Here is a 21,959-nt window from a genome sequence, read left to right as displayed (position 1 = left end):
TGTAAGAATGTTAGAAAAGCCTCCCCAGATATGGGGCAGGATTCAAACTTTAGCTGGACTATCTCAAAACTAAGATCGGTAGATTTTTATTAGGTAAGGGTGTCAAGGGATGTGAAGCAAAGGTGGGTAAATGGAGTTGAGCAGCCATGATCTCATTGAATGGCAGGGCAGACCCAAGGGGCTGAATGGCCTACGCCTGTTCTTAATGTCCCTATATTCCTCCCAGACCTTCATAGAGAGTTAAGAATTCTGTGGCATGAAAATCAAAACTAAGGTTTTTGAATGTATTTTTAGCAATGGAGGAGCGGCGAGAGTTCCATCTGAATTCAGAGGCGAGATGCTGAGGGCAAGAGTGTAGATAGATGAAGATGAATTAAGGACAGTGCCATCAAACATGAGGTGGCATATAAAGCTTGGAATTGCGAGTGTCTGAAAAATTGGAAGAAACAAGATTTTCTTTATCCTTATTGAAGGACACAGAGCAGATCAAGAAGTAGCGATTCAGGCCTAGCTCTAAGGAGGGAATGAAGTGAGTGTGAGAACTGAAGGGATTTGGGGAATGTAGAGTGGAATCATCAGCAAAGGAGTCTGAGGGCGAGCCATCAGCCGCAACACAAAACAGCAGGATTTGAGAAGAAAGCAGGTACCCATGAATATGTACGATAGCAAAATACTGCAGATGCTGGAAATCCGAAATAACAACAGAAAATGCTGGAAAAACTCAGCAGGCCAGGCAACATCTGTGGAGAGAAATTAGAGTTAATGTTTCGGGTCTAACCCTTTTTCAAAAGTTTTGAAAAAGGGTTAGACCCGAAACGTCGACTCTAATTTCTCTCCACGGATGTTGCCTGGCCTGCTGAGTTTTTCCAGCATTTTCTGTTGTTACCTATGAATATGTATTTGGTTGGAGGTCACCTGGTGGTAACTTGTTCAAAGGTGTGCAGTACCAGACCCTGTCACACAGTTTGAAGTCGTCTAAAGGAATGACAGATAATTTGTTGAAGCATTTAAGTGCAGAGTTCCAGAGCTGTGTAACCTAGGCAACAAGAACACCAGTAGAACTGTCCTGCTGAAAAGAATACTGCCAATCATAGATTAGGTCAAAGCTTCCAAGGATCATTTAAGAATTACTACTGACTTCCATAGCTTTACAAGATACCAATTTAGGGATAACGTGGAGGGGTGGTTGTTGCAGGGATGAGTGGGGTTACTTTTCTCAGCGATAGGGTGAACATGAGCATATTTCCAGGAAGGAAAGGTGGAGTGGGAGATGGTGGTAAATTCAGAGGTACACATTTTTCGGGCAATATGAGGGAAACTCTCAGATCCAGAGTCCAGGCAGCAGAAGATCCGACAGGCCCACTGTGGATAAAATCTAATGTTGGGTGTTATCGTCAAACAGAATGGACTGATGGAGAGAGGTTTCTCTCACCGAAATCAACAAGATTAGGGTTGAGGGAGAAACGAGAACCGAGAACCAAAACATTTTCTGTTTTGTTGAAGTGGCAGCTGACTGTAGACAGAAGAGGGGTGGAAAGGATGGTCGACAGAGCGGTAGTGATACCCGCCCTCCTGTATGCCTCAGAGACATGGACCATGTACAGCAGGCATCTCAAAGCACTGGAGAGGTACTACCAATGCTGAAAGAAATCAGTATTTGTAGGGAAATGGTGTTGGGGAAGTTGACAGGATTGAAGGCCGATAAATCCCCAGGGACTGATAATCTACATCCTAGGGTACTTAAGGAAGTGGCCCTGGAGATAGTAGATGCATTGCTGGTCATCTTCCAGAACTCGATAGACTCTGGAACAGTACCCATGGATTGGAGGGTAGCTAATGTTACCCCACTATTCAAAAAAGGTGGTAGAGAAGATCCGACAGGCCCACTGTGGATAAAATCTAATGTTGGGTGTTATGGTCAAACAGAATGGACTGATGGAGAGAGGTTTCTCTCACCGAAATCAACAAGATTAGGGTTGAGGGAGAAACGAGAACCGAGAACCAAAACGTATTCTGTTTTGTTGAAGTGGCAGCTGGATAAATGTGGATAAATGTGAGGTTATCCACTTTGGTGGCAAAAACAGGAAGGCAGATTATTATTTGAATGGCAATAGATTGGGAGAAGGGGAAGTGCAACGAGACCTGGGTGTCCATGTGCACCAGTCGCTGAAGGTAAGTATGCAGGTGCAGCAGGTGGTTAAGAAGGCAAATTGGATGTTGGCCTTCGTAGCAAGTGGGTTCGAGTACAGGAAGAAGGATGTCTTGCTACAGTTGTACAAGGCCTTGGTGAGATCGCAACTTGAGTATTGTGTGCAGTTTTGGTCACCTTAACACAATTGTAATGAAGGATATTAGCTCTGATGAGGTGGAATCTGTATGGGTAGAATTGAGAAATACTAAGGGGAAAAAAACGTTAGTGGGAGCGGTTTATAGACCTCCAAACAGTAAGGCGGAGGTTGGGGATGGCATTAAGAGAGAAATTAAAGAAGCGTGCAATAAGGGCACAGCAGTCATCATGGGTGACTTTAATCTACATATAGATTGGGCCAACCAAATGAGTAACAATACTGTGGGGGAGGAATTCTTGGAGTGTTTACGGGATGGTTTCCTGGTCCAATATGTCGAGGAACCAGCCAGAGATCACGCCATCTTAGACTGGGTATTATGTAACGAGAAAGGATTAATTAGCAATCTTGTTGTAAGAGGCCCCTTGGGTCGGAGCGATCATAATATGATCGAATTCTTCATTAAGATGGAGAATGAAGTAGTTGACTCGGATACTAGGGTCCTCAATTTAAATAAAGGAAACTATGATGGTCTGAGGAGCGAGTTGGGTAGGATTGATTGGGGAATGGCACTCAAAGGGTTGATGGTGGATAGGCAATGGCAAACATTCAAAGACCGAATTTGGCATAAAAATAAAACAAAAAAGGTGACCCAACCGTGGCTAACAAGGGAAATTAGGGATAGCATAAGGTCCAAGGAGAGGGCATATAAATTGGCCAGAAAAAGCAATAATCCTGAGGATTGGGAGCAGTTTAGGATTCAACAAAGGAGGACAAAGGGATTAATTAAGAAAGGGGAAATAGAATATGAGAGTAAGCTTGCAGAGAACATAAAAACTGACTGTAAAAGCTTTTATAGATATGTGAAGAGAAAAAGATTGGTGAAGTCAAGCGTAGGTCCCTTGCAGTCAGAATCGGGGGAATTTATAATGGGGAACAAAGAAATGGTAGACCAACTAAATACATATTTTGGTTCTGTCTTCACAAAGGAGGACACAAATAACCTCCCAGAGATGCCAGGGAACATAGGGTCTGATGAAAGGGTGGAACTGAAAGAAATCAGTATTTGTAGGGAAATGGTGTTAGGAAAATTGATGGGACTGAAGGCCGATAAATCCCCAGGGCCTGATAATCTACATCCCAGGGTACTTAAGGAAGTGGCCCTAGAAATAGTAGATGCATTGCTGGTCATCTTCCAGAACTCGACTCTGGAATGGTACCCATGGATTGGAGGGTAGCTAATGTTACCCCACTATTCAAAAAATGTGGTAGAGAAAAGGCGGGGAATTATAGACCGGTAAGCTTGACATCGGTAGTGGGGAAAATGCTAGAGTCCATTATAAAAGATGTAATAGCAGAGCACTTGGAAAGCAGTGACTGGATCGGACAAAGTCAACATGGATTTACAAAAGGTAAATCATGCTTGACTAATCAACTGGAATTTTTTTGAGGATGTAACTGGTAAAATAGATAAGGGAGAACCAGTGGATGTGGTGTATTTGGACTTTCAGAAGGCTTTCGATAAGGTCCCACATAAGAGATTAGCGTGCAAAATTAAGGCACATGGGATTGGGGGCAAGGTATTGACTTGGATAGAGAACTGGTTGGCGGACAGAAAGCAAAGAGTTGGAATAAACGGGTCGTTTTCCGAGTGGCAGGCAGTGACTAGTGGGGTACCGCAAGGATCGGTCCTAGGACCCCAGCTGTTCACAATATATATTAATGATCTGGACAAGGGAATTGGATGTAATATCTCCAAATTTGCAGACGACACAAAGCTTGGGGGGGAGGGTATGCGGTGAGGAGGATGTCGTGAAACTCCAGCACGATTTGGACAGGTTGGGTGATTGGGCAGAAACATGGCAAATGCACTATAATGTGGATAAATGTGAGGTTATCCACTTTGGTGGCAAAAACAGGAAGGCAGATTATTATTTGAATGGTAATAGATTGGGAGAAGGGGAAGTGCAAAGAGACCTGGGTGTTCTTGTACACCAGTCGCTGAAGGTAAGCATGCAGGTGCAGCAGGCGGTTAAGAAGGCAAATGGTATTTTGGCCTTCGTAGCAAGAGGGTTCGAGGAGAAGAACAAGGATGTCTTGCTGCAGTTGTACAGGGTCTTGGTGAGACCACACCTTGAGTATTGTGTGCAGTTTTGGTCGCCTTACCTGAGGAAGGACATTCTTGCCATGGAAGGAGTGCAGCGAAGATTCACCAGGCTGATACCTGGGATGGCAGGTATGACGTATGAGGAGAGATTGTGTCGATTGGGCTTATACTCACTGGAGTTTATAAGATTGAGAGGGGATCTCATCGAAACCTATAAAATTCTGTCAGGCCTGGACAGACTAGATGCAGGAAGGATGTTCCCGATGGCCAGGGAGTCCAGAACCAGGGGTCATAGTCTAAGGATAAGGGGTAAGCCATTTAGAACTGAGATGAGGAGGAATTTCTTCACCCGGAGAGTGGTGAACCTGTGGAATTCTCTGCCACAGAGGGCGGTGGAGGCCAGTTCATTAAATATATTCAAGAAGGAGTTGGATATATTTCTTAAGGCTAAAGGGATCAAGGGATATGGGGAGAAGGCAGGGACAGGGTACTGAATTTGGATGATCAGCCATGATCTCATTCAATGGCGGAGCAGGCTCGAGGGGCCGAATGGCCTACTCCTGCTCCTATCTTCTATGTTTCTATGCCTCCGCAAAATCCTGCAAATCTATTGGCAGGATAGGCGCACCAACGTCCCTGTTCTTGCTCAGGCCAACATCTCCAGCATCGAAGCTTTGACCACACTCGATCAGCTCCGATGGACGGGCCACATCGTCCACAATCCCCGATACGAGACTCCCAAAACAAATGCTCTACTTGGAGCTCCGGCACAGCAAGAGAGCCCCAGGTGGGCAGAGGAAACGCTTCAAGGACACCCTCAAAGCCTCCTTGAAAAAGTGCAACATCCCCACCGACACCTGGAAATCCCTGGCCCAAGACCGAACAAAGTGGAGGAAAAGCATCCGGGAAGGCACCGAACACTTCGAGTCTCTTTGCCGGGAGCAAGCGGAAGCCAAGCACAGACAGCGCACGTCAACCCAAGCACCCCACCCACCCGCCCCTTCAACCACCGTCTGCCCCACCTGTGACAGAGACTGTAGGTCCCGCATTGGACTCATCAGTCACCTGAGAACTCCTTTTTAGTGTGGAAGCAAGTCATCCTCGGTTCCGAGGGACTGCCTAAGAAGAAGAAGAAGAAGGAAAGGAAGATTCATATATATTACAGCTTTGGTAAGGGACCAGAAATTGTTGGAGGATGTGGAAAGACTGTAATTGATGCTATTTTTCAATAAAGTGGAATTTTGCAGCAATTGCAATGGATTTACAGAAGTTATTAGCAAAAATAAGATTGGCTTCGGGAAGTCCTCAGGCCGATCAAGATAGCAAGTGCCATTAGCTGAATCTGTACTAATTTTTCAATCAGTACCTCATATGTTGACCATGGTTGCTTGACTGTACAAGTGGAACTTTTGCTCTTTAGGGGCACGTATTGGCTTTTTATTCTACAAAATACTTCTTTGAATACCTCCCACTGTTTTACTTTGGAACCTTCTTCCCCTTCACTTTCCTCTGACCCCCCTTCTCCCCATCTTACCCCCTGCTGCGTTTTCACTATCTCCTCTGACCTTCCCCTCTCTGACCCCAAATGATCAGTCCTCAGCAAAGGCCTGAGCTTCATCCCCTTATGCCCCACCTCAATGAATTTCGAGCTCGGCACGAAGCTGAGCTCTTTGTCCACCGCCTTCGCCTCCGTGCCCACTTCTTTGGCCAGGATTCTTCCCCCCGCGGATTCTTCCCCCCGCACGGCTGACCCTTTCTCCCACTTTCTGAATTCCCGTTCTACCTGGACCCCTCCCTTTGGCCTCTTACCCTCTCTAGATCTTTTCATTGCCAACTGCCGCTGTGACATCGGCCGTCTCCATTTCTCTGCTCCCCTCACTCACTCCAACCTACCTCCCTCTAAACTTGCAGCATTCCATTCTCTCAGATCCAACCCCGTCATTGTCATTAAACCTGCTGACAAGGGTGGCGCTGTTGTTGTTTGGCGAACCGACCTCTACCTAGCGGAAGCTGCACGCCAACTCTGACACCTCCTCCTACCTCCACCTGGACCATGACCCCATTTCCGAACATCAAGCCACCGTTTCCAAGACTGTCATTGGCGTCATCTTCTCTGGAGATCTTCCCCCCACGGCTGCCAACATCATATTCCCCAACCCCGCACAGCCCGCTTCTACCTCCTTCCCAAGATCCACAAACAGGACTGCCCTCGTAGACCCATCGTTTCAGCCTGTTCTTGCTCTGCGGAACTTATCTCTTCCTATCTCGACTCTATTTTTTCTCCCCTTGTCCAGTCTCTTCCCACCTACATTCGCGACTCTTCCGATGCCCTCTGTCACTTTAACAGTTTCCCGTTTCCTGGCCCCAACCGCTTCCTTTTCACCATGGACGTACAATCCCTCTACACCTCCATCCCCCACCAGGATGGCCTGAGGGCGCTCCGCTTCTTCCTTGAACAGAGGCCCAACCAGTCCCCATCCACCACCACCCTCCTCCGCCTGGCTGAACTTGTTCTCACATTGAACAACTTCTCCTTGGACTCCACTCATTTCCTCCAAATCAAAGATATTGCAATGGGTACCCGCATGGGTCTGAGCTATGCCTGCCTTTTCGTGGGATATGTGGAATACTCTTCGTTCCAGTCCTACTCGGGTCCCCTCCCTCATCTCTTTTTCCAGTACATTGATGACTATCAGTGCCGTCTCCTGCTCTTGCCCTGAACTAGAAAATGTCATTCACTTTGCTTCCAATTTCCACCCTTCCCTCACCTTCACATGGTCTCTCTCCGACTCTTCCCTTCCTTTCCTCGACTTCTCCATCTCCATCTCTGGGGATAGGTTATTGACAAACATTCACTACAAGCCCACTGACTCCCACAGCTACCTGGTCTACACTTCCTCCCACCCCGCCTCCTGTAAGAACTCTATTCCATTCTCCCAGTTTCTCCGTCTCTGCTACATCTGCTCTGACGATGCCACCTTCCATACCAGTGCTTCCGACATGTCTTCCTTTTTCCTCAACCGAGGATTCCCCTCTACTGTGGTTGACACAGCCCTCGACCATGTCCGTTCTATGTCCTGCACTTCTGCCCTCACCCCTGCCCCTTCCTCCCGGAACCACGATAGAGTTCCCCTTGTCCTCACCTTTCACCCCACCAGCCTCCATATTCAACAGATCATCCTCCGCCATTTCCGCCACCTCCAGCGTGATCCCACCACCAAACGCACCTTCCCCTCACCTCCCCTTTCAGCATTCCTTAAGGACCGCTCCCTCTGCGACACCCTAGTCCACTCCTCTACCACCCCCAGCACCCCTTCCCCTGGCACCTTCCCGTGCAAGCGCAGGAGATGCAACACATGCCCTTATACGTCCCCCCTTCCCCACTGTCCAGGGTCCCAAACACCCCTTCCAGGTGAAACAGCGATTTACTTGTACTTCTTGCAATTTAGTATACTGTATTCGCTGCTCACGATGTAGTCTCCTCTACATTGGGGAGACCAAACGCAGATTGGGTGACCGCTTTGCAGAACACCTCTGTTCAGTCCAGAAGGGGGACCTCGAGCTCCCGGTGGCCTGTCACTTTAATTCACCGCCCCATTCCCACTCAGACCTCATCGTCCTCTTGCATTGTTCCATGGAAGCTCAGCGTAAGCTCGAGGAACAGCACCTCATCTTTCGATTAGGCACTCTACAGCCCTCTGGACTCAACACAGAGTTCAACAATTTCAGATCATAACCTCGGCCCCTATCACATAATATATAGGATATATGTATATTGCTTTTTTTTTAATCCACACTTTCGTCTGGGCTTTTTTCTTCGCTCCCACATGGCAGCTGTCCTTCATCCTGTCAGGGCCATTCACACTTCATCTAGAGCCATCCTTTGTTCCTTGAATATCTCTTAATGTCTCTCAATGTCCCTTAATATCTCCTGCTTTCTATCCCATCACTGACCTTCCATTTTGTTCTTTCATCCCCTCCCCCTTATCCCAGCCCCCACTTGCTGTAAAATCTATCCCTTTTCCTGCTTTTTTCCCAGTTCTGACGAAGGGTCTTCGACCTGAAATGTTAACTCCGTTTCTCTCTCCACAGATGCTGTCCTGGCCTGCTGAATGTTTCCAGCGCTTTCTGTTGTTATTTTACTTTGGGTTTACCGGTCAACAGCTCAGCCCAGTTTAACATGTTCAGCTTACATCTCATTCCTTCAAAGTCAGCCTTAATTAAGTTTAAAACTTTGGTTTATGTGGGAGGTAAGCAGATCCCTTTAGGGTTATGGTGCCTGCAAGATGATATGCCTGGCACTTAACTTTCAGAACCAATTCAACCTCTGTGTCACAGTCAATCATCCCAGACCTTAGCCAGACAGGTTCTGTAAGGCAGGCTGGCTCACTGATGGGATCAGGAGGTCTAGACCTCTCACTGGGGGCTGGGATTCTTCCCAAATAGTTCCAGATAACCCTGCAAACCAATGGCCGAACGGGCAAGGTGGTCCTGACTGGATAGACATCAGGATGCTTACCAGTGCTCAGTTAAAACTCCACCAGTGCCCAGGCTCACCCTTGGGTGTCCCTAAGCCTTGGCTCGGACAGCCTGTGCAATAAACACCCTGAACTTCAGTAAGTGAGGTTGGTCTTTGCTAGGAGAGAGTTTGCACTCTGTACCGGGCAGTCAGAAAGTCTAGCTGTGTGGATTTCTTAGCAACTTCCCATGAACGTGGTGAGGGTTTTCTGCGCATGTTGGACTCCTGGCTGATTGGGGGGGAAAGGAAAAACAGGACAGCCAGAGATTGTGCATTAGTGCTGGCCTGCTCATAGAATCATAGAATGGTTGCAGCACAGGAGGCCATTCAGCCCTTCGAGCCTGTGCCGGCTCGCTGCAAGGGCACTTCAGCTAGTCCCACTCCCCCGCCCTTTCCCCGTAGCCCTGCAAATTTTTTTCTTTCAGCTGCTTATCCAATTTCCTTTTGAAAGCCACGATTGAATCTACCTCCACCACCCTTTCAGGCAGTGCATTCCAGATCCTAACCATTCGCTGCGTAAAAAGGTTATTCCTCATGTCGCCTTTGGTTCTTCTGCCAATCACCTTAAATCTGTGTCCTCTGGTTCTCGAGCCTTCCGCCAATGGGAACAGTCTCTCTCTATCTACTCTGTCTAGACCCCTCATGATTTTGAACACCTCTATCAAATCTCCTCTCAATCTTCTCTGCTCCAAGGAGAACAACCCCAGCTTCTCCAGTCTATCCACGTAACTGAAGTCCCTCATTCCTGGAACCATTCTTGTAAATCTTTTCTGCACTCCCTCTAAGGCTTTCACATTCTTCCTAAAGTGCAGTGCTCAGAATTGGACTCAGCACTCCAGTTGAGGTCGGACCAGTGTTTTATAAAGGTTCATCATAACTTCCTTGCTTTTGTACTATGCCTCTATTCATGAAGCCCAGGATCCCGTATGCTTTATTAACTGCTTTCTCAAACTGCCCTGCCACCTTCAACGATTTATGCACATATACCCCCAGGTCTCCCTGTTCATGCACACCCTCTAGAATTGTACCCTTTAGTTTATATTGCCTCTCCTCATTCTTCCTACCAAAATGTATCACTTCACATTTTTCTGCGGTAAATTTCATCTGCCACGTGTCCGCCCATTCCACCAGCCTATCTATGTCCTCTTGAAGTCTATCACTATCCTCCTCACTGTTCACTATACTTCCAAGTTTTGTGTCCTCTGCAAATTTTGAAATTGTGCCCCGTACACCCACATCCAAGTCATTAATATATATCAAGAAAAGCAGTGGTCCTAGTACCGACCCCTGGGGAACACCACTGTATATACCTTCCTCCAGTCTAAAAAACAACTGTTCACCATTACTCTCTGTTTCTTGTTACTTAGCCAATTTCATATCCATGCTGCCAATGTCCCTTTTATATTCAGTACAGGATGAAGGAGAGCTATGGCTAACAGGAATCACTGAAGTCACCAAGAACGGCAATTTCAGAGTTAGAGCAGGCAGATTTGTTTGACGAAACATTGAAAGTTGTTACTGAGGTTAGGAGACTTGGAGAGACTAACTGAGGCAAGGGAGAGAAATGGAAAGGAGTCCCATATATTTTACAATGTGAATTTGGTTGCTGTTATTGCAAATCAGTGTGGGGAAAACAGACCACCTTATTTGGAGAGCATTTAGTCAAACTGTCTGACTAATGGAGCCAGAGGTTGGTGTAAAGGATGATAATCACTCGGAGCAAGTGGGAAAGCAAAAAGGATATTGATTTTTTTTTCTCTATTGTCAATAGAGATTCTTCAAGTGACTGAAGATTCAAACTTTATATTTCAAAGGGAGAGAATTTAACTGCTTCTCCCAGTCACAGTTAAATGATGAATCTCCTTTTTGATCTCTTTGTCTACCCATTCCCCTCCCCCCACTGCTGATTCCTGCACAGTCAGTCAATTGTGCTTTTTTTCTCGTATTTTGCCGATGTTATGCCACATTGTTTCTCCCGTGCCTGTCTCATGAGACACCAGCTGGCACCTGTCCATGACCTGACTTCTCCAGTGCCCTGCTTCTCCCCTTCCCCAGGGCCAGTGGCTCCCAGATGCTGATCCATCATCTGCTGCTCGCCGAGACTTCTCCTGGAGTGAAAGCAGCAGAAACAGCAGCAGATTGTGTGAATTGGAAGAGGAGCATCAGCGGGTCGTATTTTAATCCAGCTGCTGCAAACTGGGACAGAAACAGCAGCAAAACATTGAACGGGGGGTGAAATTGTTTGCAAATCCGACCTGATGGACCATTGCCCATTTTTCTGATCGGTTTAGCCCACTTCATGCCCATTAAACAGGCATAACCAATCGATAAATCTACACTTGTGTTTTTTCGTGCTTAATGGAGCACCTTCTGCTCCGCTGGCTCAGGCACATGGTTACTTTCTATGCATCGGGGCAGAGGGCAGCTTTGTTTCAAAGGGGCTTGTTTGTGAAAAAATAGAGGTTCAAGAGTAGAAATTCTGTTCATATGTGAACACTTAACAACTTACTACCTTCCTGCGTGCGATTATTTTTTTTATGCAGGTGTTAATTCTTTAACGTTAACTTTGCCGATTGGCTTAGGGACCCTTCACATTTACCTTCCGCAGCGTCTCACCTGCTTGTCGGTATAATGGGAGAGGAGGTGGCAAATCCCTGTGGGAATTAGTGACGTTTCTCAGCTCATACGGAATACTGCTCACCTGCTATGGAGTGCGGTGTTCCCTGTCCCCTCGGTGTGCTGCTCCCTGCTCCCTCGGTGCGCTGCTCCCCGCCCCCTCGGTGCGCTGCTCCCCGCCCCCTCGGTGCGCTGCTCCCCGCCCCCTCGGTGCGCTGCTCCCCGCCCCCTCGGTGCGCTGCTCCCCGCCCCCTCGGTGCGCTGCTCCCCGCCCCCTCGGTGCGCTGCTCCCCGCCCCCTCGGTGCGGTGCTCCCCGCCCCCTCGGTGCGGTGCTCCCCGCCCCCTCGGTGCGGTGCTCCCCGCCCCCTCGGTGCGGTGCTCCCCGCCCACTCGGTGCGGTGCTCCCCGCCCACTCGGTGCGGTGCTCCCCGCCCACTCGGTGCGGTGCTCCCCGCCCACTCGGTGCGGTGCTCTCTGCTCACTCGGTGCGGTGCTCTCTGCTCACTCGGTGCGGTGCTCTCTGCTCACTCGGTGCGGTGCGGTGCTCTCTGCTCACTCGGTGCGGTGCTCTCTGCTCACTCGGTGCGGTGCTCTCTCCGTGAGGAGCTCTTTGCTCACCTGGTGCTGTGCTCCAGAGAGCATTCTTTCAACTGCTGGTCTGGCCTGGCGCTTCGCAGGAGGACTGGAGCTCGAGTTCTGTCTGCATCTGAAGGAACTGATCTTGGAAATTCTTGGCCATTAGAAAATTTGGACATTACTGCCTTCCACCATTTCTGTCACATATTTCTTACCTGGGAACTGTATCTTGGATTTTGCTTTTCTTTTCAGAGGGCGCTGACAGTGGCAAATTTTTATCGTTCTTCTGAGCATGTCGCTCAAAGATGGCCTTTGCTGTCAGACTGATGTCAACAAGATCAAGTTGTTCTGATTCACTCAGTTGGAATGGCTCACTGGATTCTCGGCCTGTAAAAGCACGAATATTTGCCAGCAAGGGTTACAAAATTAATTATGACAATCCCATAACCTGAAATAAGTACACTCTAAAACTATCTACCTGTCCTCCAAAGCACAAAACAGTCATGCTAGGCTCTGGTGTCCTATTTTCCTTTAACAACTCTAGTCCAAAGCCCAAGCCGATCAACGGTGTTGCTCCCATGTCTTACACAATCCTGGATTGGACACACCACACCTTGCCATCTGACGGGTGAGCCTTTTTTCACCTCTAGTTTCCAACATCTCTCTTTCTCTCCCAACCTTTCCTCTCTCTAATTTATCAGTATTATTATGGTCAGTGTTCCTGTGAACCTTCCTCTCATTCCTTTTAAGATGCATCCTTCCTCCTCAGGAACCATTGCACAATCTCTTTCTGTCCAACCCATTCTTTCCCAGTGCCTCACAACTGAAGCACTCTTCACCTCCCTCAATCTTCCCTTTCTCCTACATTCTACAGGCTTTCAAAACTTAGGCCCGGGAAGCTGTAAGAATAAGCCATTTGCTGTAAATATTGCTGTAACTTGACCAAAACTGAAAACACACTTGACCAAATTTTGGTATACCAGCATGCTTCGGGAAGTTGAGAGGTTCCTGAGAGAACTTTTTGTGCGAAAAACTTCACAGATAAAGACGACCTTGGGCAAGAACAGAACTTTGCTAAATGAATTGTTACGGCTGTGAAAGGCTGCCAGCTGCCTTTTACTAAGATAAGGAAAGCATGCTTTGAGAGTCCCGTGCGAACAGACTATTGAACTGTGGAAACATCTTCAGACTTTGGAATGTAATCTTGAAGGCCCATGGGTGACTAACGGACTAGTGATAAGAGGGTCTGAGAAACAACTGATGACCATTATTATGCCATATAGCTTGGGACATGTATGCAGTGGGAGGTTTGCCAAATTTTGGGGTATAACAAGTGCTGTTTCAAGACACTCGGGGCTGCAGTCAGGAGAGGCGACCTGGTCAGTTGCCAGAAATCATACATCTAGTCACAGTCGATTTGACCACTCACTGGTGTTAGCACGTATGTGGTTTTGTTTTGCTTGAGCTTTAAAGTAAAGAGATAGCTCTGTGTATGTTTAGGTGTAATTGGGAATTATTATACGTTACAAGACTATCGAATTACTTGTAATCTCTTGCTGATGTGTAAGTATAAGAAGTTTTCACAGATTCATTCAGGGAAAAATGCGGTCGCGCCCCCGTGCCTGAAATTCACCAGCAGCGCCCCAAGAGGGAGGTGGGGCGCTACTGGAAGCGCTCGCCCGCCCTCTTGGGCTGCTACCAGTGAATATCGCGGCATGTCGCGCCACGGTACTGCAGACCTTCCTCTCTTAAAGGGGAGGGGGCTTGCGCAGCATGACCTGGGGCCAAGCTGGGCCACCAGGGATCGGGGTGCTGGCAAAAGGCCAGCACCCCGCAGGGGGCTACATAGGAGGCCGGGGACGGCAAAGGGGGCAGGTGCTGGCAGGCGGCCAGCAACAATAATAGCTGCCCGGCACCTCCCCTTTAATTATCGCCGCCTGGCCGCACATAAGCCCCCCTGACCCTGTCGGACATAGTGTCCGGTGGTAAGCCAGGGGGCGCTACCGAAGTTCGCGGCCGGGGCATGAGCTGCGAACGGCGATGACGTCACCGCGCCATGGGGCGCTACCGGTCACCGCCGCCACGAGCCTCCCACTGAATTTCGCGGGAGGCGTTAGCGGCGCCACGGCCGGGCGCTAGGTGCTTTGCGCCCCATTATTAGGGCACTAACGGGAGGCGCAAAGCAACCGAATTTTGCCCCCATTGGGTTTTGTGTTGTCTGTTCGACAGGTCTGAACTTTGGAAACTGTTTGATGGGGCGAGGGGCGAATTCTGCACGTTTTACAAAGCCTAACTACTACCTCCTCATTTACCTCACAGACTCTCCTACTGTTTTTCAACCTCGGCAGCATTCTATGCCATGGGCTTTGGCCCCTCATCTTGGTTTCTCAATAAAGACACAATTGAGGCTGAAGAATAAGGGTAGGTTTGCCTGTTATGGTGTAATTTTACACCTGAATGGCTATTGGCGGGGCTTTAGGCGGACTGAGGTGGAAGGGTGCTGTTTCACCCAATGTTCCAACATTGGCGCAGTAGAATAATTTTAGGTGCATGAACGGATCTAAAGAGTAGACTAGTGGTGGGACTGGAAAACTGCACGAGTCAAGTTTTAAAGGGACGGGCTCGATTAAAGCTGAGTGTCACGATGGGTGTGGGGGAGACAAAAATACAGAACGCCTTTGGAGAGCTTCAGAAGGCATCACAATCCATTAGCAGCCTTTCCCAAGGCTGGAGGGAGAGGTCAGCAAGAAGTGACCGATAAAACTGAAGGGAATGGTGCAGGCATGAGTCAGCAGACAAGTGATGGAGCTGTCCAGCAGACTGGAAGTTGAGGTGGAGCTGCATAAGGTGCTTGCGAGGAGGGTTACCCTCTGTACAATCCCCCACCTCAGCATTGCTGCTTATTACCCCTCTCCCCCGTCTCCTCCACCCTCAACTCCAACAACAAGTGCGAGGAGCTCATGGACTTCTTTGTCTCTAAGATTGAGACCATCCATTCAGCTGCCTCTGCCCCTACCCTTTCCTCCCCTAGCCCACCAGGTCAAACTTCCTCCAAGGTTCCCCCTGCCCCAGCCCTGAACTTGCATCTTTCTCCAGTTTCTCTCCGATCTCCCCTCATGACCTCTCCACGCTCATCTTGTTCATGAGACCCACTTCCTGCTCCCTTGACCTTATTCCCACCAAACTGCTGACCACCCAAATTCCTTTTCTGGCTCCCACGTTAACTGACATTGTTAATGGTTCTCTCTCCTCGGGTACTGTCCACCTCTCCCTCAAATCTGCTGTCATCACCGCTCTCCTCAAAAAAACAACCCTTGACCCCTCTGTCCTTGCAAACTACCATCCCATTTCCAAGCTCCCTTTCCTCTACAAAGTCCTTGAACGTGTTGTCGCCTCCCAAATCCGTCTTTCCCGCAATTCCATGTTTGAATCCCTCCAATCAGATTTCCACCCTTGCCACAGTACCAAAATGGCTCTCATCAAAGTCACAAATGACATCATAGAGTCAGAGTTATACAGCACAGAAAGAGGCCCTTCAGCCCATCGTGTCCATGCCAGCCATCAAGCCCTGTCTAGTCTAATCCAATTTTCCAGCACTTGGTCCATAGCCTTGTATGCTATGGCATTTCAAGTGCTCATCTAAATGCTTCTTGAATGTTGAGGGTTCCTGCCTCTACCACCCTTTCAGGCAGTGAGTTCCAGATTCCAACCACCCTCTGGGTGAAAACGATTTTCCTCAAATGCCCTCTAAACCTCCTGTTCCTTACCTTGAAACTATGCCCTCTGGTTATTGACCCTTCTACTATGGGGAAAAGTTCCTTTCTATCTACCCTATTTATGCCCCTCATAATTTTGTGCACCTCAATCAGGTCCCCCCTCAGCCTTCTCTGCTCTAAGGAAAACAACTCCAGCCTGTCCAGTCTCTCTTCATAGCTGAAGTGCTTCAGCCCAGGTAACATCCTGGTGAATCTTCTCTGCACCCTCTCCAATGCAATCACATCCTTCCTATAGTGTGGTGACCAGAACTGCACACAGTATTCCAGCTGTGGCCTAACTAGCATTTTGTACAGTGTAAGGTTTGAAAATTTCTGCACAACCCCAGAACACAAGGAAAGTCATTTTAAAAATGATTTTGGGAACATCACAGAAGGAATCTGGAAAAGGGGTAAAAGTGTGGTTGGGCCAAACAGAAGATTTCAAAGAGTTAATTTAAGGAAGAGACCTTTCTGGACTGTTTTAAAGAGTTATTGGGCAAAAGGGGTTTAAAACAAAATCCAGGGAAGATTTGGCTGGTTTAAAAGACATGTTCAGGCTTGCAAAAAGCTGGAACAACGGGGAGGGCCCCCGAGGTTTGGATATTGGACTTCTAAGGAATGTCCAGTGCCGCCCAGTTTTACATAAGGACAATGAAGCCTGTTTTCCCGCCAAGAAGTCGCAGAGCCAGGTATCGAGTAAACAGGACATGTCTCCAGCAATACAAAAGAAAGAACATTAGCCCTACAGGTTACCACAAACAAACCACAGTCCAAAGTCAATTAAAGAGATTGACAAACGTTTTGCATTTTAAAACTGGTTTCAAGGCAATCCCGAAACCAGTTAAAGGCCGATTAAGTCTAGATGAACCATCCCCTAAACTCGTTAAGTTTGGATGGGCCATCCCCGAAGCTTGTTAAAGTTTTAAAAGACATTAAAAATAACGAGCCTGCCAAATTTAACAAAGGAAACTGAGATTTGGCGGTCAGATAAGCCAGGCCCCAAATTAGTATAATTGAGGCCTGCTCTTTCAGTTCAGCAGTGCAGTGCAGTACAGACAGCGGAGACAGTGAGACAGTTCAAACGGACAGCCAGTCCGAGTTCAAGTTCAGCCAACCAGCTCAAGAGAGAGATCATCATCGGAGACTCGAAGGAAGAAAGAAGAAACAGAGATCGCGGCAACCAAAGGCCTACAGAAACCAACACCCGCCAATATTACCACCAACCAGGTAATATTGGGCCACCGCGACCAACAAGGAACCAACTGCTGAAAAACTCACGAACCAAAGACTTGTTTCCACTCTACAGGCTAGTCTGACTTACCCCTGGGTAAGATTCGGACACAAAAGACTCTAAAACTAGCCCTAACCAAAGAAAATTGGGTACTCACCCGATAGATCCAACAGCACGACTAACTGCATCAGCGGACCAAACCCAACTGAAGACCCAATGCAGGTGCAGTCTTCTACCATGTCCGAGGTACGGCAGGCCCCAACTGCCACAACTAAAGAGAACCCCGAAATCGCGAACCTCTACAACTGTCAAGAAAGTCGTTTTGGTGAGCATTTCTTGGTCCTCTGGATTCCAGCCTAGCTAGTGTAGTGGGGTTGGGAGGGTAAGGGATTTTGTACATTGTAATTCTCCCTCGCTTATTCCGTATGTTCCCCACCCTTTTAAAGTGTAAGTTTTATTGTATTGTATATTTTCCTGTCTCAAAATAAAGATCTGAATTCTTTTTGACTAACCCAGGTGTCTTTTGCAAGTTTATTACGACCCCCAAATAAGTCCAAAGTCTAGAACAAAAGGGAGTGGGAGCAATTCGAACCGCTCAAAGGAGTCAGAGGTGAAGCTGACAAATAACACCCACACACCACCCCTTACAGCAGCTCCATCATAACCTCCCTGCTCTTATATTCTATGCTGCAGTTCTGTAGAAGGGTTTCGACCCGAAATGTTGACTCTATTTCTCTCTCCACGGATGTTGCCTGGCCTGCTGAGTTTTTCCAGCATTTTCTGTTGTTATTTCAGATTTCCAGCATCCGCAGTATTTTGCTATCTTATATTTTATGCCTCAGCTAATGAAGGCAAGTATCCCATATGCCTTTTTAACCACCTTATCTACCTGTCCTGCTGCATTCACGGATCTATGTACATGCACACCAAGGTCCCTCTGATCCTCTGTCCTTCCTAGGGTCCTACCATTCATTGTATATTCCCTTGCCTTGTTAGTCCTCCTAAAATGCATCACCTCACACTTTTCAGGGTTAAATTCCATCTGACAATGTTCTGCCCATCTGACCAACCCATCTATATCGTCCTGTAGCCTGAGGCTTCCCTCCTCGCTATTTACCACACCACCAATTTTCGTGTCATCTGCGAACTTACTGATCATACCTCCTACATTCATATCTAAATCATTAATGTACACTACAAACAGCAAAGGACACAGCACCGATCCCTGCGGTACACCACTGGACACAGGCTTCCAGTCACAAAAACAACCTTCGACCATCACCCTCTGCCTCCTGCCACTAAGCCAATTTTGGATCCAATGTGCCAAATTGTCCTGGATCCCATGGGCTCTTACCTTCTTGACCAGTCTCCCATGCGGGACTTTGTCAAAAGCCTTACTGAAGTCCATGTCGACTACATCAACTGCACTCCCCTCATCCACACGCCTAGTCACCCCCTCGAAAAATTCAATCAAATTGGTTAGACATGATTTCCCCCTGACAAAGCCATGCTGACCATCAATTAATCCTTGCCTCTCCAAGTGGAGACTAATTCTGTCCTTCAGAATTTTTTCCAATAATTTCCCGACCACTGATGTTAGGCTCACTGGCCTATAATTCCCTGGTTTATCCCTACTACCCTTCTTGAATAATGGTACTACGTTAGCTGTCCTCCAGTCCTCTGGCACCTCCCCTGTGACCAGAGAGGTTCTGAAAAGTTACATCAGAGCCCCTGCAGTCTCCTCCCTTGCCCCACACAGCAGCCTGGGATACATCTCGTCTGTGCTTCGGGATTTATCTACTTTTAAGCCCGCTAAAACTGCTAGTACCTCCTCCCTCTCAATACTAATTTGTTCAAGTATATCACAATCCCCCTGCCTGATTTCTGTGCTTACATCGTCCTTCTCCATAGTGAACACAGATGCAAAATATTCATTTAAAACCTCACCCACATCTTCCGGCTCTACACACAGATTGCCATTTTGGTCCCAAATGGGCCCTACTCTTTCCCTGGTTATCCTCTTACCCTTAATATACTTATAAAACACCTTGGGAGTTTCCTTTATTTTGCCCACCAGTGTTTTTTCATGCCCACTCTTCGCTCTCCTAATTTCTTTTTTTAAGTACCACCCCTGCACTTTCTATACTCCTCTAGGGCTTCCACTGATTCCTTTGTATCTGCCAAAAGGCTCCCTTTTTTTCCTAATCCATTCTTGTATATCCCTTGACATCCAGGGTTCCCTGGGCTCGTTGGTCCCATCCTTGACCTTTATGGCATTGTACTCTCTCTATTTCCTTTCTGAAAGACTCCCACTGCTCTGATGTGGATTTTCCTACAAGTAGCTGATCCCAGTCCACTTTGGCCAGATCCTGCTTTATCATAGTAAAATCGGCCTTCCCCCAATTTAGAACCTTTATTTCCAGTCCATCTTTGTCCATTTCCATGACTACCTCAAATCTCACCGAATTATGGTCACTGTCACCAAAATGCTCTCCTACTGAAACTTCTACCACTTGCCAGGCTACATTCCCTAGAATTAGGTCCAGTACCACCCCCTCTCTTGTAGGACTTTCTACATGCTGACTCAAAAAGCTCTCCTGGATGCACTTTAAGAATTCCACACCCTCTAAGCCTTTCACACTGACTATCCCAGTTAATATTGGGGAAGTTGAAATCCCCTACTATTATTACCCTATTATTTCTACACTTCTGAGATTTGCCTACATATCTGTTCCTCTATCTCCCCCTGACTGTTTGGGAGTCTATAGTACACTCCCAGCAAAGTGCTTGCCTCCTTTTTGTTTTTAAGTTCTACCCATATGGCCTCTTTAGAGGAACCTGCTAAGATATCATCCCTCCTTACAGCAGTAATTGACTCCTTGATTAATATTGCGACAGCCCCACCTCTTTTACACCCCCCCTCTGTCTCGCTGGAAGATTCTATACCCCGGAATATTGAGCTGCCAGTCCTGCCCCTCCCTCAACCATATCTCTGTGATAGCAAAAATATATTCCCATGTGTTCATCAACACCTTCAATTCATCTGCCTTACTCGCAAGACTCCTTGCATTAAAATAAATACCATCCAGCCTTGCCATACTCCCTTGTGCTGTTACATATTTGTTCTGCCTTTCAGGCTGACTTGTTTTTTCCTCTATATTTGACTGTGCATCATCCCCTACTATAGCTCCACTCCGTATCCCATCCCCCTGCCAAGTTAGTTTAAACTCCCCCAACAGTACTAGCAAACCTCCCTGCAAGGATGTTGGTCCCGTTCTGGTTCAGGTGCAACCCTTCCGACTTGTACAGGTCCCACCTTCCCCAGAAGCAGACCCAGTGATCCAGGAAACTAAAGCCCCCCCGCTCCTGCACAAACTCTTTAGCCACGCATTCATCGGCTCTGTCCTCCTATTCCTATACTCACTAGCACGTGGCACCGGGAGTAATCCAGAGATTACAACCTTTGAGGTCCTGCTTTTTAATCTGCTACCTAGCTCCCTAAATTCTTGTTGCAGGATCTCATCCCTCTTTCTACCTATGTCGTTGGTACCAATGTGAACCATGACCTCCCCCTTCAGAGTGCCCTGCAGCCATTCAGTGACATCCTTGACCCTGGCACCAGGGAGGCACCATACCATCCTGGCATCACGTCTGCGGCCACAGAAACGTCTATCTGTTCCCCTTACAATAGAATCCCCTATCACTAATGCTCTCCCACTCTTTTTCCTCCCCTCCTGTGCAGCTGAGCCATGGACTTGGCTCTTGCTGCATTCCCCTGAGAAATCATCTCCTGCAGCAGTATCCAAAACGGAAAATCTGCTGGAGAGGGAGATGGACCCAGGGGACTCCTGCACTACCTTCCTAGTTCTTTTACTCTGTCTGGTGGTCACCCATTCCCTGTCTGCCTGTTCACTCTTTACCTTCGATGTGACCACCTTGTTTAATGTGCTATCCACGAAGATCTCAGCTTCGCGGATGCTCCACAGTGACTCCAGCTGCAACTCCAGCTCCGAAACGTGGATTTCGAGTAGCTGCAGCTGGAGACACTTCCTGCACATGTGTTCGCCCTGGACACCGAAAGTGTCCCTGACTTCTCACATAGCACAGGAAGAGCACGCTACGCTGCCGAGCTGCCCTGCCATGTCTTACCCTTAATTTACTCCCTTTACTTCCTTTAAATTAAAGAATATTAAATACACTAGGGACCTTAATTCCCTTTAAACACTACTTACTCTAAACTAGAGACCTTACTTTTACTTCAACATCCTTTGTGACTGTGCCAAAGGTAAACTATCCCTCCTCGACCTTCTTGACTTGTCTGCAGCATTTGACATGGTTGACCACTCCATCCTTCTCCAATGCCTCTCCACCTTCATCCAGCTGGATGGGACTGCACTCGCCTGGTTCCATTCTTATCTATCTAATCACAGCCTGAGAATCACCTGTAATGGCTTCTCTTCCCACTCCCACATCATTACTTCTGGTGACCCCCAAGGATCTATCCTTGGCCCCCTCCTATTTCTCATCTACATGCTGCCCCTTGGCGACATCATCCAAAAACAGTGTCAGTTTCCACATGTATGCTGATGACACCCAGCACTACCTCACTATTTCTTCTCTCGACCCCTCCACGGTCTCTAAATTGTCAGACTGCTTGTCCAACATCCAGTTCTGGATGAGCAGAAATGTTCTCCAATTAAATATTGGGAAAACCGAAGTCGTTGTTTTTGGTCCCTGCCACAAACTCTGTTTTTTAGCCACTGACTCCATCCCTATCCTTAACATCTATCTAAGGCTGAACCACACTGTTCGCAACCTTGGTGTCATATTTGACCCTGAAATGAGCTTCCGACCACATATCTGTGGCAT

The 21,959-nt window shown here is 47.7% G+C and overlaps 1 protein-coding gene across 1 annotated transcript in view; it reads right to left on the bottom strand.

Moving 5' to 3' along the window:
* Positions 1–21,959, bottom strand: part of ankmy1 (ankyrin repeat and MYND domain containing 1) — a 195,984-nt gene that overhangs the window by 7,976 nt on the left and 166,049 nt on the right. The window contains exon 14 of the mRNA XM_085990767.1: positions 12,320–12,491. Coding sequence (XP_085846893.1) covers positions 12,320–12,491 — 172 coding nt within the window. The remainder of the gene's footprint in view (positions 1–12,319; positions 12,492–21,959) is intronic.

This window comes from Somniosus microcephalus, chromosome 6, assembly GCF_052327205.1.
Source record: "Somniosus microcephalus isolate GS21.2 chromosome 6, FLI_Smic_1.0, whole genome shotgun sequence".
NCBI lineage: Eukaryota > Metazoa > Chordata > Chondrichthyes > Squaliformes > Somniosidae > Somniosus > Somniosus microcephalus.
The sequence above is the reverse complement of the archived record's forward strand: the minus strand, read 5'-3'. Positions and strand labels throughout refer to the sequence as shown.